Here is a 26,240-nt window from a genome sequence, read left to right on the forward strand (position 1 = left end):
TTTTTAACAAGCCTTCCATGTGATTCTGATGCATTAGTGTGAAAAATCCAACTCTAAAAGAAAGGTGAGGTTGAACTCGTTTTTTTAAAACAGCTTTATGGACATATAATCCATATACCATACACACTTAGGTGTACAATCCAATGGTTTTAGTATATTTGCAGGGTTGTACAACCTCCAAATAGACTTAGCACAATCATCAAAGTAGATTGTGTTTAGATTACTAGATTAGAACTTTTTTTTGGCTCCCCTGAAAGAAACCCCATGCCCACTAGCAGTCCCCATTCCCCTTACACTCCCCAGCCCCTCTAAACAACCACTAATTAATTTTTTGTCTTTATAGTTTTGTCTATTCTGGACATTTCATACAAGTGGAATGATACAAGTATGTATGTGATCTCTTGTGACTGGCTTTGCATAATGTTTGCATAATAAATCCCTTGTGATTTCACTTTGCATAATGTTTTCAACATTTGTCCATGTACTGTAGTAGCATATATCCTTTCAATTGACAAATAATATTCCATTTATGGATATACCACAGTTTTTTATCTGTTCATCAATTGATGAACATTTGGGTTGTTTCTACATTTTGCCTGTTATGAATAACACTATGAACTTTCTCGTGTATGAGTTTTTGTGTGGACATAGATTTTCGTTTCCCTTGGAGATATATATATATAACTCCAAATATTAGGTATATGTAGAACTGCTGGGTCATAGATCTTACTACACTCTTAACCACTACACATTTTAGCTAGTCTTTATTATTATTATTAAATTATCTGCTATTATTAAATAATTATATTATCAATAACACCAATATTTGTTTCTATCTATTAAGTATCTCTGTTGCAAAGCCCTTTACTTTTTTTTTTTTTTTTTTTTTTGCTGTACATGGGCCTCTCACTGTTGTGGCCTCTCCCGTTGCGGAGCACAGGCTCCGTACACGCAGGCTCAGCGGCCATGGCTCACGGGCCCAGCCGCTCCGCGGCATGTGGGATCCTCCCAGACCGGGGCACGAACCCGTGTCCCCTGTATCGGCAGGCGGACTCTCAACCACTGCGCCACCAGGGAAGCCCAAGCCCTTTACTTTTATTATTACAAATCCTTACCTCGGTCAGGATCATTAAGACAGGAGTCATTATCTCTGTTGAAGAGGTGAGAGAAACTGGGGCTCAGGAGGTTAAGGGAACTTGTCTACACTCCAACAGCGAACATGGGTAGAGCTGAGACCACCATGCACACCTGCCTGTTTCCTGTGCCCTGTGTGCCCAGTACCATGTCCTGGGCCATACTCTGCCCCAAATCTTTCAAAACATGCCTCCACCCCTCCTTTCTGGCTTTTTCTGGAAGCGAGGATGGTTTGACATCCCAAGGGTGAGAGCTGCACACTCAGTGCCTGTGCTCTTTTCCAGCTGGGGCTGGAGGCCATGGGAGGGGCTGCCCTGGGAGCTGGAAATAAAATGGAGGGAGGGCTGGGCTGAGCAGGGCAGTATTGGAAGGTAAGGAGGCTGGGAAGCGGGAGGTAAGGAGTTTCTTATTCTGGGTTTTTTGTTTTGTTTTGGTTCTGGCTCCTAGAGAACCACTGAGGTGGGGCTGGGTGGAGTTTTGCGATTGGGAGGGAGGAGGGAGGCTGAAGCAAGCTGATGTGGGTAGTGCTAAGTGGGGGAGAGGGCTTTCACAGACAGGCTGGCCTGGGGCGTCCCCTGCATTGTCAGAAGGAAAGACTGGGGAGGGGGCTGCGTTCCATGCACTCCTTGGGCCCCTGGCTCTGAGGCAGGTCCTGTCTGCATGGGGGCTGGGAAAGGGAGAACATCTCAGGGCGAGGCACCCAAGGAGCGGGGCTGCTATGGCAGAAGCAGACACTGAGGCCCACTTGGCTAGGAAGAAGGAAGTGCAAGGATGAAGGGGAAATTCTGTGAGCCTCTAAGAAGGCTTTCCGAGACGTGGAAAACAGTGAAACTCGGGCTTCAGGGCTGCAAATGTTTAGCCCTGGGCCAAGGGAGGCATTACAGGTGGAGGAACTGCCTGCAGGAGGCCTTGGAGCCTGCAGGAGCTGGACCGAGCAGACTCGGGAGAGAAGGGCTGGCAGGTCAGCCCAGGGCCGTCGGCTAGTGCCCAGAATGGCTGCCAGCAGCCTTGAGCCACAGTGGCTGTGTACATTTAAGTTAGTTAATATTCAATAAAAATAAAAATCCAGCTCCTCAGTCGTACTGCCACACTTCAAGTGCTCAGTCGCCATGTGGGGCTAGCAGCTCCAGTATTGGAGAGAACTGATATAGAACGGTTCCATCATGGTAGAAAGTCTCTGGCCAGCAGGAACCCTCAGGAGGGGTTCGGATTGCTCAAGGACCCACTGGAGAGAGCAGGCTTAGACTGGGTTGCCTGGCCTGGGAGGTCTCTGAACAACAGGTGAGGGAAGGTCCCCAGCAGTGCAAGGTGCTGTGACTCGCTTCCTGCCAGCATAAAGTGGACTCTGCCCCCAGGGACAGGAACTAACCAAGCAGGGCCTCTTCAGTCCCGACTTGCGAACCCTGATCAGTGTGACCAGAGCCAGGGTCAGAGAAACATGGAGTGAGTGGTGCTGGGGAGGGAGGAGCGGCTGCTGAGGGGGGCTGAGCCTGGGCACTAAGGGGGTCTCCAGCTTGGTCACAGTGGTGTTCGTGGGTGGGACAGGGGAAGGGCTGGGGGAGTTGTGTGTGTGTGAGTTGCTAGGGGAGACCGGAGCAGAGGCTTGCTGGATGGAGGTGGGGTTGCTCTGTGTCAAAAGACAAGAGAGAGGGGACCCTCCCATCCCCACCTAAGGAGCTGTCTCTGCTTCCTTCCCAGGGCCAACGCTGTCCAGCTGACGAGAATGGAATACGCCATGAAGCCCCTCAGCCTCCTCTACCCCAGCTCCCTCGCCAGGTGAGGAGAGCCAAGCGTGGAAGGGAAGGGGAGATACTGTGAGCTGTAGGGCAGACCTGAACTTCGATGGGCACAGAAGTCACCTGGGTGTCTTGTTCAAATGCAGGTGCTGATTCAGGAGGTCTGGAGTGGGACCCAAGAGTTGCCCCTCCCACAAGCCCCCGGGAGAGATTAACGCTGCTGTCTCTCCCCCCAGAGTCCCCCATATCACACATTGAGTAGAAAGAGGTAGATACTGCTTGATGCTTTCATTACTGATCTCATTTACACCGCACCACAACTTTGGGAAGTGGGGATTATGATGCCAAATTAACAGATGGGGAAACCGAGGCACAGGGTGGGCTCTCTCAGTCACCTAGCAAATGGGTAGTGGAGTCAGGATTCGAACTTGGGTCTGCCTGACTCCAAAATCTAGGTTCACTGCACTCCTTTTGTTCTACATCGTGTATCTGAGTTCAAAACTGTCTTATATTGACCTCAGCTTTGCCACTTCATCTCACATTACAGGTGAGAAGAATGAGGCTAAGAGAGGAAAGTGGTAAGTGGGCAAATGTGGGGTAGTCTTCTATCACTGGCTACTTGTCATGGTCTGAAACCCAGCAGTGTCAATATCACTTGGGAACTCATTACATACATAAAATCTCAGAACCTACCCAGACCTACTGAATCAGAACCTGCATTTTAACAAGATCAGCAGGGGAGTGATGTGTCCACTAAAGTTTAAGATGCACTGATCCAGGGACTTCCCTGGTGGTCCAGTGGGTAAGACTCCGCACTCCCAATGCAGGGGGCACGGGTTCGATACCTGGTCGGGGAACTACATGCCACATACATGCCAAAACTAAGAAGTCCGCATGCTGCAACTAAAGATCCTGCATACCACTATGAAGATCCCGCGAGCCGCAACTAATACCTGGCACAGCCTAAATAAATAAATAAATATTTTAAAAAAACAAAACGATGCACCAACCCAGCAGGCTTTTGAGGAAGACTATCTAGAGCAGGTTTGGTGGGTGGTAGGGGAGGAGGAATATGATGAGCTCAGCCTAGAGGACTGGGAGGGTAAGTTACCCTGCTGTGCGTTGAGGGCTGGGAGGCAACACACAGCTCATTCTGATGCTCCATATGGCCTCCAGGTACGTGGCAGTCAGCACCTCGGTGGTGACCCAGAAGCTGCTGTCAGAGCCCAGCCCGGAGGCCGCCAGGGCCCGGCCCTGCAGAGTAAGCAGTGCTGACCGGAGTGTGCGGAAGGGCATCATGACACACAGCCTTGAGGACCTCCGCCTCAAGGTAGGGATGGGCCTGCCTCTGCACAGCCCACCATGGGGACCTTGTCTGAGAGATGGACCCAACAGCTGCCTCTGCATCATGAGCTAGGAGTTCAGCAGGGATGGAGTTCATGGCTTAGACGGTGAAAAGATTTCCTTTCTAATGGCAGCTCCAGTGGGCTTGTAGTGCCCACCTGGAATCCTGTCTGTCTGTTGACAGGGGGAGGGCAGTACATTACCATCTGATACTAACAATAGGTCAGCGGTATATTTGGAGTCTATTTTTCTTACTGGAGGGACCCTTAGGTTCCCTTTTCCAGTAGTACTTAAACTTGTAGAATTGCCCAGAAGTTGGAGTATTGAGCAAGATTTTAGAGATTCCCTTCCCTATCTCCTTCCCTTACCTTCATGCAGGGCAATTCTCCTTCAATCTGCCTCCTACATTGGCCTTCCATGCAAAGCTTTGCTAACAGCTGTGGAAGACTTTCTTCAAACTATTGATTAGGTGGGACTTCCCTGGTGGTCCAGTGGTTAAGACTTCCTGCTCCAATGCAGGGGGCACAGGTTCAATCCCTGGTTAGGGAACTAAGATCCCGCATGCCCCTCGGCACGGTCAAAAAAAAAGTAAAAACTATTAATCAGGTAAGCTTGCAGAGAGGAAACCAAGGACACACAGCTCTTGTGGGTGGTAGTAACATTGGGCAAGAATGACACCCTTCCCCATTTCCATGCTCCCCCTACACCTGGTTGGGAGTAACTTGTCCTAATCTTTCCTTTTTATAAAGACACCTTTCCTTTTTACAAGTCATAGTGGATTATGGCCCACTCTAATGTCCTAATTTTAATGTAATTAATTCTTTAAAGACTCTATCTCCAAATATAGCCATATTCTGAGGTACTGGGATTAGGACTTCAACATATGAATTTGGGGGGGATAGCATTCAGCCCATAATACATACAAATCAACTGAATAGAACTGAGAGTCCAGAAATAAATCCATGTATCTGTGGTCAATTGATTTTTAACAGGATTCCAAGACTATTCCATGGAGAAAGAATAGGCTTTTCAACAAATATTCCTGAGACAATGGGCTATCCAAATGCAAAAGAATGAAGTTGGATCCCTCCCTCATACTACATATAAAATTAATTCAAAGTAGATCAAAGACCTAAATGTAGAGCTAAAACTATAAAACCCTTAGAAGAAAACATAGGTATAAGTGTTCATAACCTTGGTTTCTTAGATATGGCACCAAAGCACAAGTAACCAAAGGGAAAAATATTGGACTTTATCAACATTAAAAACTTTTGTGCATCAAGGGACACTATCAAAAAAAATGAAAAGATAACCCACAGAATGGGAGAAAATATTTGCAAATCACATATCTGATAAGGGTCTAGTATCAAGAATATATAAAGAACTCTTAAAACTCAGTAAAAAGATGATCCAGTTGAAAACGGGCAAAGAATCTGAGTAGATGTTTCTCCAAAGAAGATGTACAAACGGCTGATAACACATGAAAAGATGCTCAGCACCCTTAGTCATTAGGGAAATGCAAATCAAAAACACTTCATACGACTAGAATGGCTAAAATAAAAGACAGACTAAAATAAGTGTTGGTGAGGATGTGGAGAAATTGCTGTTGGGAATGTAAAATCATGCAACAGCTTCAGAGAACAGTTTGGTATTTCCTTAAGAAGAATAAACGTAGAGTTATTATATGACTCAGCAATTCCAATCCTAGGTATATATCCAGGAAAATTGAAAAGACATGTCACACAAAAATTTGTACATGAATGTGCATAGCAGCATTATTCATAATACTCAAAAAATAGAAACAACCCACATGTCCATCAATTGAAGAATGGATTAAAAATGTGGTATATCTATTTAGTAGAATATTATTCAGCCATAAAAAACTAAAGAATCATGCTGCAACATAGAAGAACCTTGAAACCTTGTTAAGTGAAAGAAGCCAGTATAAAAAGACCACACATTGTATGATTCCACTTATATGAAATGTCCAGCATAGACAGATCCACAGAGATGGACAGAAGAGGAGAGGTTGCCAAGGGCTAGGAAATGGGGAGTGACAGCTAATGGGGTTAGGTTTCTCTATGGGGTAAAAATGGGGTTGAAAATGTTTTGAAATTATACAGTGGTGGTAGTTGCACAACTTTGTGAATATGCTAAAAACCACTGGATTGTGGACTTTTAAAGAGTGAATTTTATGGCATGCAAATTATATCGCAACTAAAAATTACATGTGTGACTCCCATTGTATTTTTTTTAAGATTTATGTATTATTTATTTTTATTTATTTATTTATTTATTTTGGCTGTGTTGGGTCTTAGTTGTGGCCCACGGGATCTTCGCTGAGGCATGAGGGATCTTTCATTGTGGTGCGTGGGCTTCTCTCTAGTTGTGGCATGCGGGTTTTCTCTTCTCTAGTTGTGGCGCGCGGGCTCCAGGGTGTGTGGGCTGTATAGTCTGCAGCACGCAGGCTCTAGTTGAGGCGCACAAGCTCAGTAGTTGTGGCACACAGGCTTAGTTGCCCCGCAGCATGTGGGATCTTAGTTCCCTGATCAGGGATCGAACCCACTTCCCCTGCATTGCAAGGCAGATTCTTTACCACTGGACCACCAGGGAAGTCCCTCCCATATTTTTATTGGACAGCACTATTCTAGAATATTAACCATGAAGTCAGATACCAAGGGATACCATAATATAGGTTCTTTGGATGGTGATCTCACAGCAAGAGTCCTGGGTTCCAGTCCCATCTCATAAATCCCGGCCCACTCGTGTGTGTGTGAGGTGTGCCAGCTGAGGTGTGTGATGTGGGTCTTCCCCATACCAGCTCTGTGGCTACATGTGATGGCAGAAGCATCACTTACCTTATTCTCCAGGTCCAGGATACCCTGATGCTGGCAGACAAGCCTTTCTTCCTGGTGCTGGAGGAAGATGGCACAACTGTAGAGACAGAAGAGTATTTCCAATCCCTGACAGATGACACCGTGTTCATGGTCCTCCATAAGGGGCAGAAATGGCAGCCCCCATCAGAGCAGGTGACATCCCACCTGTCAGGGACAATACTGGGAGCTTAGGAGAAATTCTTGAGGGGTGCCAACCACATGCTTGTCTTGATGCAGGGCACTAGGTACCAGCTCTCCCTCTCCCGTAAGCCTGCCAAGAAGATCGATGTGGCCCGAGTAACCTTCGACCTGTACAAGGTGAACCCACAGGACTTCATTGGCCGCCTGAACGTGAAGGCGACTCTCTATGGCACATACTCCCTTTCCTATGATCTGCGCTGCTACGGGGCCAGGCGTGTCATGAAGTGAGTGAATTGGGGTTAGCTGGGGACAGGCTGGGAACACAGCAATGGGAGATGGCGCTATCTTCTCCCATGCACCTCAGACTTCTCGGAGCCTGAGCCTGGTGTTGATGCTGACAAAGCATGACAATTAGCATTTGTCTAGGACTTTATGGCTGAATTCATGTTTTATTTTATAGTAGTGTATGCCAAAGGGATACATATACTTCTGCTGGTGGAACCTGGATACATTTAGCTTTTCTCATTACCTTCCACTATAACAACTAATTATTTTTCACCTAAAGTAGTAAGTTTTCCTAAGTAGTCTTCTAATCTTTTGATTAGAAGAGCAAAAATATGTCAAAAACTTTATTGAACTCAACTAGTGAGGGAACCAGCAAGAAGTTACAATCAGTTCAAAATCCCACCCATATATAGATCCAACAAGAATGCCGAGCTATTTATAAATACAAAATTGGATTTTTCCATGGGGGTGGGAGGGATGAAATAACTGTCCTTCCATAGAACGGAATTAATTTGTATGTCTATGGACAAAAGTCATTTGTATCATCTAATGAACTTTAAAAGAAACTTTACTTTACTTTTGAAAGTCTAATCAAGTATCACAGGAAGCATGGGAATATGTTTAATCATAAGACAAGTACTGTTATGGTAGTGATTTCCAAATTCAGCTATTCCAGTGGTGCTCTAGAGAATTCTTACCTCATTAGACGGATGTAGCCACTGAGGCAGAGGCATCCAAATAGTCGAAAACCACAAAGCTGGCCTCTTGCCAGTTACTTCTGACAGATGCTACTCCTCCCCAGTTGCTTCATTTAGTGTTTACTGAGCACTCTGTGTCCTGGCCCTATGCTATGAGCTAGAGACACAGAGATAAATAAGATGTCAGAACAAGCTCCATGAGGGCAAGAACTGCTGTTGCCTCCAATACCTTGGTGAATGCTGGTACATAGCAATAATTCAAATAAGTGTACAATGAATGAAGATACATATGATCCTCATTCTCAGGGGCTTCTGAGAAATCCTACACCTTCCAGAGTTCTGCCAGAACGTATGCAGCTAGAGCACACCAGACCTTCTTGCCTTTCCGAGTTTATTCTCTGCATTCCCAGTCCGCAGATGAGGGACCTGAGGTCGCATGGTTCTGCCTGCCACAGATAACCCTCAGCGGCAGGTTGAGCCTCGTTCTATGGCAAGAAGTTCCATTTTCCTCTTATACCATATCATATACCCCTCTTGATCTGGGCTTGCTGCCAGCAGTTTGCAGATTGCAAAATCTAGAGCAAGAAGTTTCAGCCTTTAAACTCAGTCCATCTAGGGGAAGTGGGCCCCTCAGACCTAAACACAGTAGGCATATTGGTCCCAAAAGAAAAACAAAAAACAACAGCAAGCTGGAATCAGTAGAATGACTTAGTGGCGTCAGCAAGTGTTTTTTCTTTAATGGTGGTAAAATACATATACCATAAAATTTACCATTTTAACCACTTTTTTTTAAGTATAAAATTCAGTGACATTAAGTACATTCACAGTGTTGTGCAACAGTTACTTGTGCATCTATTTCCAGAACTTTTTCATCATCCCAAACTGTAACTCTGTACCCATTAAACACTAACTCTCCACACCCCCTTCCCCCAGCCCTGTTAACCTCTGTTCTACTTCCTGTCTCCATTAATTTTCCTATTCTAGGCAACTCATGTAAGTATAATCATACAATACTTGCCCTTTTGTGTCTGGCTTATTTCACTTAGCATAGTGTTTTCAAAGTTCATCCATATTGTAGCATGTGTCAGAATTTCATTCCTATTTATGTCCAGACAGCTGGTTTGAAGCCTCAGTTCTCTAATTTGAGAAATGGGTATACTTCTCAGGTTTCACCTTTAAATTTTTTAAGTATTTTCATGTACAGATGTTTATGATTCTAATTGTCTTCCTGCCCCCCTCCACCTCAGCCATAACATAAGTTCATTTACTGAATGAAGGTTAATAGAAGACAAGTTTTAATATCAGCCAGAAAGAATTTATGTTCCTTTTGTTTTCTTCTCCCTGATCCCTCCTAGGACTAGACACCCCTAGTCACCCTCACCTGTCTCTTTCAAACAGATCTGGATAAGAAGTTGGTTAAAGTAGTCAAGCATTCAACCAGCTGGTCTTGACCCTACGTTTCCCCTTCTCTTCTACATATCAGGTCCTGTGTTAAGTGATTTATGTTATTTCATCCTCCTAACCCTGTGTGGGATCAAAATGGTATGATCTCACTTTACAGATGAGGGTGCCGAAGCTCAGAGCTATAGGAGTTTGCCAAGGTTGCCACAGCTAATGAAACTGAGTTAGCACTCAGGCCTGTCTGACTGGAGTTCTGTCCTCAGTACACTGCAACACCAGACATGGAGATCTTCACGTCCAGCACTCTGAAAATTAGCTAGACTACAAATGACTTGGAAACACTTCTGTCTAGAACAGAGGTTGTGAACGGCAGAGTCACATGACAGAGGTCAGTCTGGCTGGCCCAAAGTAGCATTAGAAAGATAAAAGGCCTTGTTAAATGAGCTTGAATTTTGCACGAGAAGAGAGAGGTTGTGGACGTCTCAGTTAAGGTACGATTGCAGTTAACACTGTAGACCCTGTCCCATTTGCTGAGGGAGGGCAGCATCTGTTCTGTTTGCACATCACTCTACAGTTTATGAAGTTATGAATGCAGCGTGGGGGAGCAGGCATTTAGGGGGAGGAGGAAGGGGCTTTCTCTGTGTTTTGACCCTAGTGCCTTCTCATCCCACCCAGAGAAGCTCTCCGCTGGGCCCTCTTCAGCATGCAGGCCACAGGCCACGTGCTGCTCGGCACCTCCTGTTACCTGCAGCAGCTCCTGGATGCCACAGAGGGAGGGCAGCCCCCCAAGAGCAAAGCCCCATCCCTCATCCCGACCTGTCTGAAGATACTGCAATGAAAGCCCAGCCAAGGAGTAGACCGGGGACCCCATGCTCAGCTGGTAGCACCCACAAGCCTGGCAGCTAGAGAGCTTCTTACCTTCCCAACACCTCCCTCAGCCCCACAGGAACATGAATGATGAAGCAGGGGGAAGGGCCGGAAACCTGGGCTGGGCTGGCCAAAGGAGAACTGAGGGCTCTTGGCCTGGCTGGGCTCCTTCCTGCCCCAGGTAGCTTAGCGGGCCAAGACTGGTCACCAGCAGGCTATGGCAGGAAGGCTGCCCCTCAACAACCTGTCTTCACGTGCTACACTTTCATTACACTGCCTACGTCCTGGCCTCCTGTCCCAAATGCTTCTGAGTGAATTGTCAACCCACTCGCGTATGATACTAGAGAGTTCGCAATAAATTATTTATGCTGATACATCTTCTTTACTTCTGTTCTTTGCGAGGTGAGGGTGGGATTCTATCTGGAAGGTTGGTAAGGTCTACGGGAAGAGAGAACTCTGTTGTCAAACCATTCTCCATAATGTGGGGTTATAGGAAACAGCACTTTTTCTACCAAAAAAACAAACAACAAAAAAATTACGGTTAATTCTGAAACTAATGTCTGCTTAATCTGAGGCTTGAGCAGATCATGTAATCAATATGGTAAATGACAATTTCCAAAATAAGTTTGCCTACCAGAAGGACTTTGGGAACACAAAAGACCCAGAATTGCCAAAGCAATCCTGAGGAAAAAGAACAAAGCTGGAGGCATAACCCTCCCAGACTTCGGACAATACTACAAAGCTACAGTAATCAAAACAGCATGGTATTGGCACAGAAAAAGACATATGGATTAATAGAAGGAAATAGAGAGCCCAGAAATAAACCCATACCTACAGTCAATTAATCTTCGACAAAGGGGGTAAGAATATACAATGGAGAAAAGACAGTCTCTTCAATAAGCGATGCTGGGAAAACTAGACAACTCCATGTAAAAGAATGAAATTAGAACATTCTCTACTACCATATACAAAAGGAAACTCAAAATGAATTAAAGACCTAAATGTAAGACTGGATACTATAAAACTCCTAGAGGAGAACAGAGGCAGAACATTCTTTGACATAAATCGCAGCAATATTTATTTTGGATCTGTCTCCTAGAATAATGTAAATAAAAGCAAAAATAAACAAATGCAACCTAAATAAACTCAAAAGCTTTTGCAGAGCAAACGAAACCATAAACAAAATGAAAATACAACCTCCAGAGTGGGAGAAAATATTTGCAAAAGATGCAACTGACAAGGGCTTAATTTCCAAAACATAAAAACAGCTTATATAGCTCAATATCAAAAAAAGCAAACCCTATCAAAAAATGGGCAGAAGACCTAAATAGACGTCTCTCCAAAGAAGACATATAGATGGCCAGTAGGCACATGAAAAGATGCTCAACATTGCTAATTATTAGAGCAGTGCAAATCAAAACTATAATGAGGTATCACGTCACACTAGTCAGAATGGCCATCATCAAAAAGTCTACAAATAATAAATGCTAGAGAGGGTGTGGAGAAAAAGGAACCCTCCTACACTGTTGGTGGGAATGGAAATTGTGCAGCCACTATGGAGAACAGTATGGGGGTTCCTAAAAAACTAAAAATAAAGCTGCTATATGATCCAGCAATCCCACTTCTGGCCATATATCTGGAAAAGACAAAAACTCTAATTCAAAAAGAGACGTGCCCCCCAATGCTCATAGCAGCACTACTTACAATAGCCAAGATATGGAAGCAATTTAAGTGTCCATCAACAGATGAGTGGGTGAAGAAGATGTGGCGCATGTATACAATGGACTAGTACTCAGCCACGAAAAAGAATGAAATCATGCCATTTGCAGCAACATGGATGGACCTAGAGATGATCACAAAAAGTGAAGCAAGTCAGACAGAGAAAGACAAATATCATATGATATCGTTTCTATGTGGAATCTAAAAACATGACATAAATGAACTTATTTAGAAAACAGAAACAGACCCACAGACATAGAAAACAAACTTATGGTTACCGAAGGGGAAGTGGGAGAGGGGGACAAATTAGGAGCCTGGGATTAACAGATACACACGAATATATATAAAATAGGGGGGGCTTCCCTGGTGGCGCAGTGGTTGAGAGCCCGCCTGCCGATGCAGGGGACACGGGTTCGTGCCCCGGTCTGGGAGGATCCCACATGTGGCAGAGCGGCTGGGCCCGTGAGCCATGGCCGTTGGGCCTGTGCGTCCGGAGCCTGTGCTCCGCAACGGGAGAGGCCACAGCAGTGAGAAGCCCGAGTACCCCCCGCCAAAAAAAAAAAAAAAAGGTAAACAAGGTCCTACGGTATAGCGCAGGGAACTATATTCAATATCTTGTAATAACCTACAATGGAAAAGAATCTGGAAAATAATATATATATATGTATAACTGAATCACTTTGCTGTACACCAGAAACTAACACAACACTGTAAATCAACTATACCTCAATTAAAAAAAAAAAAAGAAGAAGGGCTTTAATAGGGATTATGGGATTAAGGCACTCTTCCAGTTTCTCAATGTCACATTTTAGTACAACCTTTTAAGTGTGTAGGTGGGAAAGTACTAGTCAAGCTGTAATGCAACTCTCCTCCGAAGCCTTCCCTAGCTTGCTAGACAGCTCTCCTTTCGTGTTCAGAACTCTTAATCTTAGGATTTCGAAATGAGCCGTTAGGTAGCCACAGAGTATTAGCTTATCAGTGTGAGCTGGCATTTTTCAACATCAAGCAACTCAAACAAGACAAGCATGAAAGGCTAGGTTTGTAGGAGACTGTGCTTTGGTCTGTGCCTCTCAGATTCAAATATGTGTCATTTCTGACTAACTATAAAGGCTACTTGGGTTTATTAAATACTAAGACAAAGGCCTATGTTACCAAAGTTAAAGTCTGGAGGGTTATTTCTGGCAGCTGACCCATACCCTGCAGCCATGTGTGGAAGGAGCTGCCAGAGCTAGCAAAGAACATTTCCATTCTGGGCTTTCCTGCTCTTGCAGCTATGGTTGGAGGCCTGGCTCAGTGCTGTCCTGGGTCCATGGGGTAGGCCTTCTGGTATGAAGGCATTATGTTTACATCAGCACAGAAGCTATTCCCATTCAACTCTTGCTGAGGCTGTGGCCTACCTGCTCTTCTTGTGAAGTTAGTCATAAACTGAGTTGGGCTGGGGTGGCTGAAACTTGGAATTTGTCCCAACTTGCCTTCCCCCTGATATTCTGAGTTTCACACGTGAGTCTTGAGTGGCTGATCACTGTCTCTTGGCACTAAGCCCTCCCAGCCTAGGGATAATTAGGTTTCTTCCTTTTCTTCTGGAAGCTTGGAGATTAATGGAGTCGCACCAGCTGTGGGCAGTGAACAGGAGAGGGCAGGCTTTGCTGAGGCTGGGGCGTGTGGAGGGAAAATTCCAAAGAGCAAGGGAGCTCAAGCCTTGGCAGGGCCAGGGGCCAGTCCAAGTGGGGGAATGGCCTTCCTGGGGCCAAGTGTGGCCAGTGGAGGAGAAGTCTGCTGTCGGTAAGGTAGGTTGTCCTGCCCCTCGGCCTCCGCCTTTCCATCTTTGCTCAAGCTGCAAATTATGAACGCACCTTTCAGAAGAGGGGTTCCAAAATACCGCGGGGCCTTAGGACACAGCACAGTAATGTCCAAGCCCAAAACAAGATAAAATTACTTGCATTCTTGCTAAATTTCTTGCCAGTCCTGTCTGAATTTGTGCACATTTAAAAATTGACTTTTGGGACTTCCCTGGTTGGTCCAGAGGTTAAGACTCCACGCTCCCAATGCAGGGGGCCCGGATTAGATCCCTGGTCAGGGAACTAGATCCCACATGCTGCAACTAAATGATCCTGCGTGCTGCAACCAAGACCCAGCATGACCAAATAAATAAATATATATATATCTTTTTAAATTGACTATTTAAATCTTTGAATTAAAAACAATTAAGTTTACTGAGGTATAATTTACATACAATAAAATCTACCCTTTTAAGGTATATGGTTCTATAAAGTTTGGCAAATTTATACAGATATGTAACCACTAGTTCCAGTACACCAAAAATTTCCCTTCTTCCCCTTTCTAGTCGATTCTCATTCCCTCAACCACTCCAGCCCTTGTCAACCACTGACTTCTAAAATGTCATGTAACTAAAATCACAGTCTTTTAAAATTTTTATTTCTACTTATTTTCATTATTAAAAATTTTTTTTATGAATCATAGTCTTTTATATCTGGCTTAGTTTTTTTTTTTGGCCATGCCATGCAGCATGCAGGATCTTAGTTCCCCAACCAGGGATCAAACCCACACCCCCTGCAATGGAAGCAGGAGTCTTAACCACTGGACCACCAGGGAAGTCCCTTTTTTTTTTTGGTCTGGCTTATATTTTTAAACTAGGGCTCCATGTGTGTCTGAAGAAGAGATATATCAATGAGGTTAAAAATTTAAGCAGTTCTAAAGGGTAAAAATAATTATTCACTTTCTCACTTCAGATTCCTTTTCTGGAAGCAACCAACAACTCATTTGTGTATGTCCTTTCAGAAATGCAGAAATATACAATAAATATATGTAAATCACACTCATGCACATACGCATATTCTAGTCACACTGTTCTTCACTTTTTTTTTTTTTTTTTTGCGGTACGCGGGCCTCTCACTGCTGTGGCCTCTCCCGTTGCGGAGCACAGGCTCCGGACGCGCAGGCCCAGCGGCCATGGCTCACGGGCCCAGCCGCTCCGCGGCATGTGGGATCCTCCCGGACCGGGGCACGAACCCGTGTCCCGTGCATCAGCAGGCGGACTCTCAACCACTGCGCCACCAGGGAAGCCCCCACTTAGTTGTTTTTTGATTTAATATATTCTGGAGATTGATTCACATTATCATATGTAGACCCCCACACATTCTTCAATTAATGGCTGCATATGTATGTGCTACAATTAATTTAGCCATTCCTCTGTTGACAGATGTTGGTTTATCTGCAGTCTTTCACTAAGGCAAACAATGAATTGAAAGTTATAGTGCTCTTAGTGAACAAAATAATACGCAGGTTGTATGTAACTTTTCCATAGTTGTAATTACAGGATAGAGCCCATTTTGCTTTTTGCTTTTTTTGCACTTACCGTCTTCTTTTTCCTGTTGCCCGCTCCCTCTCCTCCCACCCACACCTTTCCCTCCTGGTGAATTTCCCAGTTCTCCACAGTCTGTCAATCACAACCCCTGCTGGGGAGCTTTCTCAGACTTCAGCGGGCTCCTGGGCTCCTCACTCTTCTCTCTCTCAGCATCTCCACAGCTCTTCGCAAGGTGGGTTGTGATGCTGTGATCTTAAAGGTGAACTTCTTGTGGTTGGGGCCGAGTCTTGTTAATCTGTTTGCAGTTCACAGATGCCAAGGCCTTGCGTAGAGTTAGCATTCAAAAAATGATGAATGGGTGATGAGTAAGATTTATTTCCCTTATAGATCTAATCAAAGGACAATTTGTTTCTGGTTTTGAGATTTGTTTTGGTCTTGCTTTTATAAATAATGGTGCAGTGAACGTCTTTCTGCCTCTGGCCTTTTTTTCCTTTTGGATTTTGCACCAGGCTGTGTTCTTCAAAGCAAGTTCACTGTACCAACGAGTGTGGATTTTTTTTTTTTTCTTTTCCAATTTGCCGTACAAAATTGTGCACAATGGCGGGTTCTTTTTTGAAGTCAGAAGACTCCTAAGAATTGCAGTGATGATCAGAAAACCTGGCTTTGTTCTAAGACAGGTCCTCTGACCCCCAGTAAATTCCTCCTCTGCTCCGTATCTCGCTTTCCCCAAAAGCACAGACGAGAATTTCTTCACCTCGTTCCTTGGCAAAGGCAAAGCTCCGCCTTCTCACAGCTCTGAGCCTCGCTATTCCGATTGACAGTCAATCTGACCAATCAGCGCGCTGTGGGGCATCCCCGGGGAGCCCTTCCGGACACATGCGCACTGTCCTCACTCCGGAGATGGGCTGCTGTCGTGTTTTGGGCCAGGTCTGGGATGGCTGGCGGCGGGGTCCGGGGGTCCGCGCAGCGCGCACAGCCTCAAGCTTTGGCACCGAGGCCCGGTGATTAGCAACCCCCGCCCTCCTTTGTGTAGGAGGGAGGTTGGGGCCGGGGGAGGGTGTGTGCGGGATCTGGAGTTAGGCAGATATGGCTTCTAATCCAGCTCTGCTGTGTGACCCTAAACTGGTCAGTAGATCTCTCTGAGCCTCAGTTCTCTGTTCTGTACAGTGGGGCCAGTCGAACCTAACATTTCGGGAAACTCAACCCAGGCTTTCTGAAGCATTAGTAGGAAGCCGCAGGATTTAGGAAGAGGTGTGTGGAGATAAGAATGGGCGGCAATGATTCTCCTGTTGCTTACCTAACCTTTTCCAGGCATCAGCAGAAACGTCTAGGCTCCAGCAAACGGTCGGGGCCCCTGGATGACCAGCCTGTCTCGGGGCTGCTGCGGCCAGAGAACCTCAGTAGGGAGGAGCTGGTTGATGTGCTGAGGGCAGCTGTGGTGGATCAGAAAGGTGAGGGGTGGGAGGGACAGCTGCAGGGAGACCCAGAAGGGGAGGAGTCTTCACCTGAGCCTTCTGAGCATCTGGCTGGGTTCCCTACTAAAGCCTGTGGGATCAAATCCTGGTTCTGCCTCCCACTAGCCATAGGAGCTGGGACCAGACACATAATCTCTCTGTGCCTCAGCATCACGGGGATAGGGCTGTGGGGTGGGAAAGTGTAAATAGCTAGAGAGCTTTGCACTAGTAGGCTCTCTGTAAAGGAAATTGCTGCAATAAAGTGTTTATTGAGGGGCAAAACACAGGCTTCGGAGCCATATCTAGGCTCTGTAATCAGCTTGCTGTGTGGCTTTAGGAGAATAATTTCTCTGAGCCTCAGTCTCCGGTGATTTTTAAATTTTCTCAGCTATTTACTGAGCATAGGCTATGTTCCAGGCACTGTTCTAGACATGGCTATATAGTGCTGAACAAAATAAATATGGTTTCTGCCTTCAGGGAGCCAACATTTCAGCGGGAGAAATTAATTAACCAGAAAATAAATGAAAAAGGTACTTACTAGAGATTAGTGCTATGAATAAAACAGCGATGATGAGGAACTGCAGGGAGCAGACATTAGATTGGAGACTCGGGCCTCTTTGTGATGGTGACATTTGAGCCACGATGATATGAAGAAAGCAGCCACGTGAAAATCTGAGAGAGAGGAAACAGCAAGTGCAAAGGCCCTGACGTGGCAGGTAGCCAGCTTAGCATATGCAAGGTTCAGAAACTTCAGGATGATAACTCATGTATGAGTTGTATTGGGACCACACGATAATATGAATTGAGAAAGTGCTTTGTAAACTGCATTTGCTGTTGATGATGTTTATGTATTTTACGTTTCAGGACCTCTGGTGACATTGAACAAGCCACAGGGCCTGCCAGTGACAGGTATGGGTAGGGGAAAGAGATGCAATGAAAGGGGTTTTGACGTCTCTGAGGGGAAGAAACAGTGAAGAGAAAGGAAAGGTGGGATAAAGTTGCCTCTGGGAGGAACTTGTACTCTTCCTTTTTTTTCCCCAGGAAAACCGGGAGAGCTGACGTTGCTCTCAGTGCTCCCGGAGCTGAGCCAGTCCCTCGGGCTCGGGGAGCGGGAGCTCCAGGTTGTCCGAGCATCTGGGAAGTAAGTGGTGGGGGTGAGAGGAAGGTAGAAGGACAGACATCCATCTGGGGTGGGGGCATAACTACTTGGGAATAAACTGAGACATGTTCCATGGGCTGGTTTGGGATCACAGAGGTAGGATACAAGGAAAAGGAGGAGGAAGTGGATAGATCTGGGTTCAAATCCTTACGCATAAACTGTGATCTTAGCTACCACCGAGCCTCAGTTTCTTTAATCATAAAATAGAGCTAATAATATCTATGCTCAGTGTGCACTCACTTCTCTAATTCCATATTCATGGCAGGTATTGTCAATTGATCTGTGATATTCTTTCCTCTAATTGCCATCTATTAGAGACGGTGCTTGAGATGAAATGTTTCTGCAGTTCCACAAACTCGTGGGCTTGCTTGTGGGGAATTTAATTATTTAATAGCTAATATATATAAAATTCCTAGTATAGTGCCTAGCACATGGTAGACACTCAACAGTTGGCGGTAATTGTTATGATGTTTGGCTCTGAGCTCCCTGGGAGCCAGAGCAAAATGAGGAACACATTTAAGCAATGTACTCTTATTATCAAACATGGGGAAGACTTACTTGTTTCTCAAGAGGATGTAACTGTTTGGTCTTAAGCAGGTCAGGTGTTCCTTTCTAGAGGTCTTTTTTTTTTTTTTTTGGCTGTGCCAAGCGGCATACAGGATCTTCATACCAGGTATTGAACCCGCACCCCCAGCACTGGAAGCGCAGAGTCTTAACCACTGGAACGCCAGGAAGGTCCGGGGTCTCCTTTTTGTGTGGGTGAGCCCAGGGGATTTTAACTTTTGTGATTTGTCTCCTTCCTCCAGGGAAACCTCTGGGCTTGTACTCCTCTCCAGTTGTCCCCAGACAGCAAGCCGCCTCCAGAAGTTCTTCACTTACTCACAGAGAGCCAGGAGACCCACAGTCACCTACTGGTGAGAGGGGCTGGGAGGCTCCCAGAGCAGTGGGGAGGTCCCAGCAAGCCACTACGTGACTTCCTCTTGCCTCTTTCTCAGTGCTGTCACTGATGGGATCCCAGCTACTTCTGAGGGGAAGATCCAAGCAGCTCTGAAACTGGAACACATTGATGGGGTCAATCTTGTGAGTCAGGGTCTAGGTGGGGAAGAGGGGGGGTCCTTCCAGACATATTACCCCTACAGGATATAGACGTGGGGTGACTGGCCCTCCAGACCCCTAATACAGGCGAGTGACGACTGCCTTTACTGTGGCCCTGTCCTGAGTCTGTTGGGAACGAGGAGAGTCTGCGGGTAGTTCCCAGGTGTGTGTGAAGCTTGTTCATTCTTGGGGGCTGCCACCACAGGTTGTTCCAGTGAAGTCCCCATCCCGAAAGGACATCTTGGAAGGTGTCAAGAGGACCCTCAGCTACTTCCGTGTGGTGGCCACGGGCTCTGGCTGTGCCCTGGTCCAGCTGCAGCCACTGACAGGTGGGTCTGGAGCCCCAGCCAGACTTGACAAATGCTATTTGGCTGGAGGAGGCAGGAGGTGGGAGGGTGGTGGTAGTTTTAGTGGCAGCCTGGGGAGCATTTGATGGACTGTAAGGATGTACGTGACCAGCTCCACCTGGAGGGGCAGTGCTTCTCCTATCAGTCTGATGGTCACCCCTCTGCAGCACACCTGTTTTTTCTTAGTTATTGATCTCAACGTCTTCTCTTTACCTTTGATGTTCTGTAGTTTCACTATGGTGAATCCAGGTGTGTGGGTTTGGTTTTATTTATCTTGCTTGGGATTCACTGTTTCCTGAGTCTGAAGATTAATCTATTTCACCTATCCTGGAAAGTTCCCTTTTCAAATGCGCCTCTTGCATCCTTCCTTTTGAAGGCCTGATAGACGTCTTTCTCATTCTACTGCTCTCAACTTTTCTTTCACGTTTTTCATGTCTTTATCTCTGCTGCTTTCTGGGTAATCTTTAGATCTACCTTCCAGTTGAGTAATTTTCTCTTCCACTGGATCTAACCTGCCAGTTGAACCTACCCATTGATTGTATTTTTCACTTCTACAAGTTCTAGTTGGTTCTTTTTTTTTTCAGTTGGTTCTTTTACAAATACAAATGGCCTTCCAAAAAATAGGGTATCTGTTTTTTTCTCATATTACTTGTTCTTTTTTGTCTTTAGTCATTTAAAACATATTTATGTTGTGTTTCTGTAATTCCATTGTCTGAGATTCTGAGGGTCTAATCCTGTTGTTTCCTGCAGACTCTCTCCCCTTGGTGGATTGTTTCCTTCTTGTTCTGATTCAGGATTGTGAATTCAGGTTAAGCTGGGCCTTTATCAGTGGAAATCCTGTATTGCCTCATTGGAGGTGGTGACTTCAGGAGAGGTTCTGCCTTTGCTTCTGCTGAGTGCCCCATGTCACTGCTTCAGGACCTAAATATTAATGTCTCAGTTGGAAGTTCACAGTTCATGCAAGTGGTATTAGAGCCCCAAACCTGTGTGAGAGCAGCTTATGGTTGTGAATTCTTTTTTCTTCCCCTCATCCAGACCTAAGGTTCTCGTCTCCCTTCCTTGGTGGCTGGCTTTTTCTCCTGGTCCATCCTGTCAATGAAGATGTAGCCTCTCTGATTTCATTTGGGCACCAAGACCTCACCCCTGGCCCCTTGTAGCTACTTAAACCCAAGTCCCCTGCATCCCAAGATTGGCAGTACCCTAGAATAGGTGAAATGTTGGCTTCCCTGTGCTCTGGATTTGTTTTCCTTTTGTATCTTCATCTGGGGGACCTTACTTTCCTCTGTGCCCAGCTGTGTATTTAGAAGGATGATCATTAAAGTTTTCCAGTGTTTCTAAGTGGTTTATAAGAAGTGGATTTTTAGATTATCCAGCATATTGCCAGATGTGAAAGCAGAGGACAGCTCCTGGGTTTGAATCCCAGCTTACGGTGGGCCAGTCACTTCTTTTTGAGCTTCGGTTTTCCTGTCTATAAGGTGGGAATGATGATAGAACCCACCTTATAGGGTTGTCAGGAGGATTAATAAGTTTACTTATGTGAACAATTTTGTACCATTTAAGTTTTCCCAAAACCAGTTCAAGTTGGTGTCATCTAAAAGGGGAAGTTATTGGCTCAGGAACTCAAAGTTCAGGCCTGGCTGCATCCGGAGGCTCGGAGGACATCATCAGGAAGCTGTTTCTCACTTTCTTTTCGCCTCCTGCCCGCTGGCTTCTTCCTCCCGCAGGCTCTCCCCGTGGGGGCAGAGATGGCAGGTGCTCCAGCAGCCCCAGGCTCACACCCCAGCAGGAAAGAGCGTTCTTCATTCCCAGTAGCTTCACAGTAAATTCAGGGTTGCCCCTCTTCATGGACGAATCCCACAGGGCCGGTGGATTGACAGCTCTGACTGTCCCGACCTGGTCATGCGCCCCTCTCCACTGGCAGGGGTGGTAGCATTCACCTCTCTGAAACCACACCATCTGAGAATGCGGGTGGCACCTCCCCAGAGGAAAGGGGAGGGGCAATACCGGGTGGACAGAAAGAGCCGCTGCCTGCCATCTGTCCTGTCTCTCTTGTCTTCTAGCGTTTCCCAGCCAGCTACAGGCGCACATGGCACTACAGCTCTGCCCTCTGCTCGGGGACCACATGTACTCTGCCCGTGTGGCCACTGTTCTGGGCCAGCGCTTTCTGCTGCCTGCTGAGAGCACCAGGCCCCAAAGACAGGTACCCAAGCCCACCTGCCGGCTGCCTTTTGGGGTGGGCTGGGGGTGGGGGTGGAGAGCATCTCCAGACATTAGCTATGCAGCTTGGGCTTCCATAGCTTCCTGTAGCCCTGTCTTGCTCTGTGGCCCTGAGCAAGTGAAACCCCCTCTCTTGGGTCTCTTTCTGCCCATCTGTTCAATAAGGAAGTCGAACTGGCCGATTTCTAAAGGCCCTTCTAAGTCTGCCATTCTTTTTGGTATAAGGGGTAAAAGAGGTTGTGTCTATTTGGGTAACTCTGTCTGCTCTAACAGAATAACCTCAAGTACCAGAGCCTTAACACAATAACTTCCTTCCGTGTTAAGTCCAATTAATGGTGGTAGGGTAGAGATGGGCTTGCTCCAAGCATGGGTCACTCAGGGACCCAGGCTGTCGCTATCCAGCCAGCGGAGGAGGAGACAGGGCAGGTTCATGGGGGAGGTTTTCTCGGGCCAGATCTGGAAGCAGGATACATGCTCACACTCCTGTGGCGTTCAGTGGGGCTCAATCACACGGCCTCACCAACCTGCAGGAGAGGCTGGGGAATGTAGTTTCGCTGAATGCCCAGTAAACTGATTCGGTGACCCCCTAGCTGGTCTCTGCCGTAGTGTGTGTGTTTGAGTGTGTACGTGTGTACGTGTAGAGAGGCATGCAGAACACGGACGCAGAGGGAGGAGGAAGTACTTGCCTCACTCCCATTTTGCTTAGAGCTCACCTGGCTGAATGCTGACATGTCTCTCCCACCCCAGGTCCTGGATGAAGCCCTCCTCAGCCGCCTCCACCTGACCCCCTCCCAGGCTGCCCAGCTGCCCCTGCACCTCCACCTGCATTGTCTCTACCTCCCAGGTGCCAGGCCCAGGGACCCACCCATCAAGCTTCTGGCTCCTTTGCCCTCTTATTTCTCCAGGACCCTGCATTGCCTGGGGCTCCACTACCAATAGTCCTTCTGGGCCTTCTGTCCCCGCTGGAAAGCAGTGGGGGTTGGAGGGCGGATGGGCTGCAGTCAGGCCCGAGGAGAGTGAGGTCAGTGCTCAACACGCAGAAGGCCACAGTGGAAGATCCTCTGTAGTTGGACAAACTTAAGATCACATCCTAACGCCACTTGCTGTGTGGTGTTGCGCAAATGACTTCACCTCTCTGGACCTGAGATAATAAAAGTACCTACCCTCATAGTACTGTTTGCAGGATTTGCTGAGAAAGAAAATGTTTATCATGGACCGTGGTTTCTGCTGAGTTCAGTATGTGGTCTTCATATTTGGTTGTTTCTGGCCCAATTTTAGCTGAGAGAAAATGTTAGGTTTTTTAAAAAATTGTGGTAAAATACACCTAATAAAATTTACCATCTTAACCATTTTTAAGTGTACAGTTCAGTGGCATTAAGGACATCCACACTGTCGTGCAGCCATCACCACCATCCATCTCCAGAACTTTCTCATCTTCCCAAACTGAAACTCTCCCCATTAAACACCAACTCCCCTCCCCCACCCCTCCCAGCCGCAGTTGCCACGGTCCTGTCATCTGTCTCTATGTATTTGACTACTCATTCAAGTGAAGATGTTAGATCTTTCACTTTAAAAAAACCGTGAAATATATGAAACATACAGAGTGCATAAAACATCTCTAATTTAAAGAATAACTCTAAGGTGACACCCACATAACCACCACTCGGCACAAAAGAGAAGCATCCCTCCCTTCTCCTATCCTAGACAACAGCAGCTCTCAACCCTGGCCCGACGTGAGAACCCCCTACCCTGCCCACTCAGAAAGCTTAAAAAAAACACCCATGCCTCCCATGACTGCACCCCAAAGATGCTGGTTTCACCAGTCTGGGATGGAGACCCTGGCATCAGATCTTTTTTAAAAGCTCTGGAATGGGTACTGTTGTTCAGTCAAGGTTGGAAACCACTGCCCAGACTTGGGAGAATTCTTTGTTTTTTAGAGTTTTAACCACATATACATGCATCCCTAAACAATATATTTCATTTTGCCGTTCCTGAAGTTTCTGTTGGAATGGAATTGTGCTGCATATATCCTTTTGTGACTTGTTCTTGCTCTACCCCGTGAAATGCATCCGTTGTGCGGCGCAGAGTTGGAATGTCAGAGCTTGCAGTCTATCCATCTGACTGTTAATGGACACTTAGGTCGTCAGCTGTTACCACAGTGCTGCTGTGAGCCTGCTTGTACGCATCTCCTGGTTCAGCTGTGCAAGAATGGATTCATAAATATACAGAATTTATGTATCTTCATTTGACTAGTGTGTTAGTTTCCTAGGGCTGCTGCTGCAACAAATTACCACAACTCGAGTGGCCTAAAACAACAGAAATGGATTCTCTCCCAGTTCTGGAGGCCATAAGTCCAAAATCAAGGTGTCAGCAGGGCTGTGCTCTCCCTGAAGGTTCTAGGTGAGAATCCTTCCTTGCCTCTTCCTGGCCTGTGGCTGCATCACACCAGTCTCTGCCTCTGTCTCCACATGGCCTTCTCCTCGTTTGTCTTCTCGTCTCTTGTAAGGACACTTGTCATTGGATTTAGGTCCCATCTGGATAATCCAGGATGATCTCATCTAAAAACCTTCAACGTACTTACATCTACAAAGACCCTTTTTTCCAAATAAAGTCATATTCACAGGTTCCAGGAAGACATACCAATGTTCAACCCATTACAATGAAGAAATACCAAACTTTTTCAGATGGGTGTGGCTTATTGGATATTTCCTTTTTAGGTGACCTTGGCCCCTTGCAGAGGAAGGGAGATACCCACTTCATCTGGAGAAGGGCTGGGTCCACTCTTCTGCTGTGTCTCCTGCTGTAAATCTTGTGCCCATTAGATGTCATTCTGCTGCCAGCCCAGCTCCTCCTCTGGGCTTGGGGACCGGGGAGACCCGCAGGGCTCAGCAGTCGTAGTAATGTGTCCCAGCCTTCTGCTCACTGCCACATGATCTTGGGCAAGCCATGTCTCCTCGTTCAGACTCAGTTTCCTCATCTGTAGCATGAGACTTATCCTCCCACCCCGAGATCAGAGATGCCAGGGGAGTCCCTGGACAGGATGCCTCATGTCTGTCACTGGGTGGGAATTCTGGGCCTTGCTTTGGGGAGGAGTTGCTGATGGCCTCTAGCTCTTGTTCTGGACCTTGGGGTACAGAGCCGCACCCTACTCTCTCTTCACCCTCTAAGAGAAAAGGAGCCAAGCCTCAAATACTTCATTTGCTTTTTTACTTGGTGCTGCGTCCAGGATAAGGGCAGTGATGATCGAAGCAAGGACTTCTGTAGCCACACGTCCCTCATGCCCCCCAGACCCTGGTGTGCACTGATAAGGGGCAGGGGTCCCGGAAGGCTCAGTGTCGTCATGAGGCATGTCTCAGCCTTGGGTTTGTCACAGAGTCTGGCCTTGAAGTTGCCTTTGGCCTTGATCTTCCTATGGGTGCTAGGAAGATTTCCGACTTCAAAGGGTTGAGACCACAAGTTACTTCCAAGTGGGGCACCATGAAAGCGCTGGGGAGCAAGAGCCTCAGTGTGAAAGGAGGAGAGAAGGGGAGAGATGATCAGGAATCTGTTCAGGAAGGGGGTTCTGAGGGATACAAGCCCTTCCCTTGGGGCTCAGGCCAGCCTGGGGGCTACCCTCTACCTGTGCCCTTCCAGCCCTAAGCCCAGTTCTCAGCATTGCCCACTAGGGTATGGGTCACCGTTCGAGGCCCACCTTTCTTGGTTTCAGGGCGTTGGGTGCCAGCTTGAGCTCAGGGTTAGGTGGGAGGGAAATCAAAACCTTGGCAGTAGGTAGAGTCATCAAGGCCTTGCCTGTGGTTGACAGGGCCTCAGAGCCCACCAGCCTGCTGTGCTTCAGTCTGAGTCCCCGGCCCTGGGGTCGGAGCACACAGGGAGAAGGCAGCTGGGCCGTCCTGTGGAGGGTGGGGAAGTGGTGATGGGCTGTGAGGGCCTGGGGAGCCCCAGGCTGACCAGCTGCCCCTCCAGGTGTGCACAGAGGGAGGGGAGGCAGGGGGAGCTGACGGCTGGGGTGTGTGAGGGCAGATGGAGCCCACCCGGTTCCTTCTCCAGAGGCTGTGGGAAGAACACAGGGTTTGGAGTCCAACAGGCCTGGGTCTGCATCCCAGCTCTGCCCCTTCTGAGCTGTGCAAGCTCGGGCAACTTCCTTAAACTTCCTGATACCTCAGCTGGAAAATGGGGATAACAGCACCTACTCACTAGATTGTGAGGACTAAAGGAGCTGGTCAGGTATCAACGCGGTGTAAACTGTTAGGTGCTGTACAAATATTAGTTCCTTTCCACAAGGCAACTTTGCATGGAGGCAAAGACAGAATACTGCAGCAGGAAAAGCTTGGGCTCTGGAGAGAGATCAACCTGGGACTGAGTCCTGGCATCTTTGAAATGAGCACAACTGCCTGGCTGAGTGACTACTTTGGAGGGGACGATACTCATTTGGTTGTGTGTTT

At 46.9% G+C, this 26,240-nt stretch overlaps 3 protein-coding genes across 11 annotated transcripts in view; 2 read left to right on the top strand and 1 right to left on the bottom strand.

Annotated features, from left to right (window-relative positions):
• Positions 1 to 2,561: 2,561 nt before the first annotated feature.
• CIDEC (cell death inducing DFFA like effector c) lies at positions 2,562 to 11,291 on the top strand. The gene is made up of 6 exons (XM_082637525.1): positions 2,562 to 2,577; positions 2,833 to 2,910; positions 4,047 to 4,200; positions 7,085 to 7,243; positions 7,328 to 7,515; positions 10,291 to 11,291. Exons 1-6 carry the CDS (start codon positions 2,573 to 2,575, stop codon positions 10,451 to 10,453), a joined length of 747 nt encoding a protein of 248 aa, XP_082493651.1. The 5' UTR covers positions 2,562 to 2,572; the 3' UTR covers positions 10,454 to 11,291.
• Positions 11,292 to 15,695: 4,404 nt separating this feature from the next.
• Positions 15,696 to 23,149, top strand: RPUSD3 (RNA pseudouridine synthase D3). Of its 2 annotated transcripts, XM_082637399.1 has the most exons (9): positions 15,770 to 16,527; positions 16,838 to 16,977; positions 17,845 to 17,889; positions 18,022 to 18,121; positions 18,946 to 19,053; positions 19,135 to 19,219; positions 19,440 to 19,563; positions 21,642 to 21,781; positions 22,546 to 23,149. In XM_082637399.1, the coding sequence occupies exons 1-9, from the start codon at positions 16,403 to 16,405 to the stop codon at positions 22,735 to 22,737; spliced, it is 1,059 nt and encodes a 352-aa protein (XP_082493525.1). In that variant the 5' UTR covers positions 15,770 to 16,402; the 3' UTR covers positions 22,738 to 23,149. The 2 variants fall into 2 exon arrangements, with proteins under 2 accessions (XP_082493526.1, XP_082493525.1); XM_082637400.1 differs by lacking the exon at positions 21,642 to 21,781 and having other exon boundaries at positions 15,696 to 16,527; positions 22,546 to 22,685.
• A 98-nt stretch (positions 23,150 to 23,247) lies between these two features.
• Positions 23,248 to 26,240, bottom strand: part of TTLL3 (tubulin tyrosine ligase like 3) — a 31,284-nt gene continuing 28,291 nt past the window's right edge. For 6 of the 8 annotated variants that reach the window (XM_082637376.1, XM_082637375.1, XM_082637381.1 and 3 more), the window contains 2 exons: positions 25,490 to 25,848; positions 23,248 to 25,299 (listed from right to left, as the gene is read on the bottom strand). In XM_082637376.1, coding sequence (XP_082493502.1) covers positions 24,955 to 25,299; positions 25,490 to 25,848 — 704 coding nt within the window. In that variant the 3' untranslated portion in view covers positions 23,248 to 24,954. Of the gene's footprint in view, positions 25,849 to 26,240 lie in introns of all 8 variants that reach the window. The other 2 variants (XM_082637377.1, XM_082637382.1) reach the window with 2 other exon arrangements.

This window comes from Mesoplodon mirus, assembly GCF_964341445.2.
Source record: "Mesoplodon mirus genome assembly, chromosome: 12".
Lineage (NCBI taxonomy): Eukaryota > Metazoa > Chordata > Mammalia > Artiodactyla > Ziphiidae > Mesoplodon > Mesoplodon mirus.

Coding starts and splice junctions, on each gene's coding strand:
- RPUSD3 (XM_082637399.1), top strand. CDS start 16,403: ATGCGCACTGTCCTCACTCCGGAGATGGGCTGCTGTCGTGTTTTGGGC. Junction 16,528..16,837: donor AGCTTTGGCACCGAGGCCCG/GTGATTAGCAAC, acceptor AACCTTTTCCAG/GCATCAGCAGAAACGTCTAG. Junction 18,122..18,945: donor GTTGTCCGAGCATCTGGGAA/GTAAGTGGTGGG, acceptor TCCTTCCTCCAG/GGAAACCTCTGGGCTTGTAC.
- CIDEC (XM_082637525.1), top strand. Junction 2,911..4,046: donor TACCCCAGCTCCCTCGCCAG/GTGAGGAGAGCC, acceptor TATGGCCTCCAG/GTACGTGGCAGTCAGCACCT. Junction 7,516..10,290: donor GGGGCCAGGCGTGTCATGAA/GTGAGTGAATTG, acceptor CATCCCACCCAG/AGAAGCTCTCCGCTGGGCCC.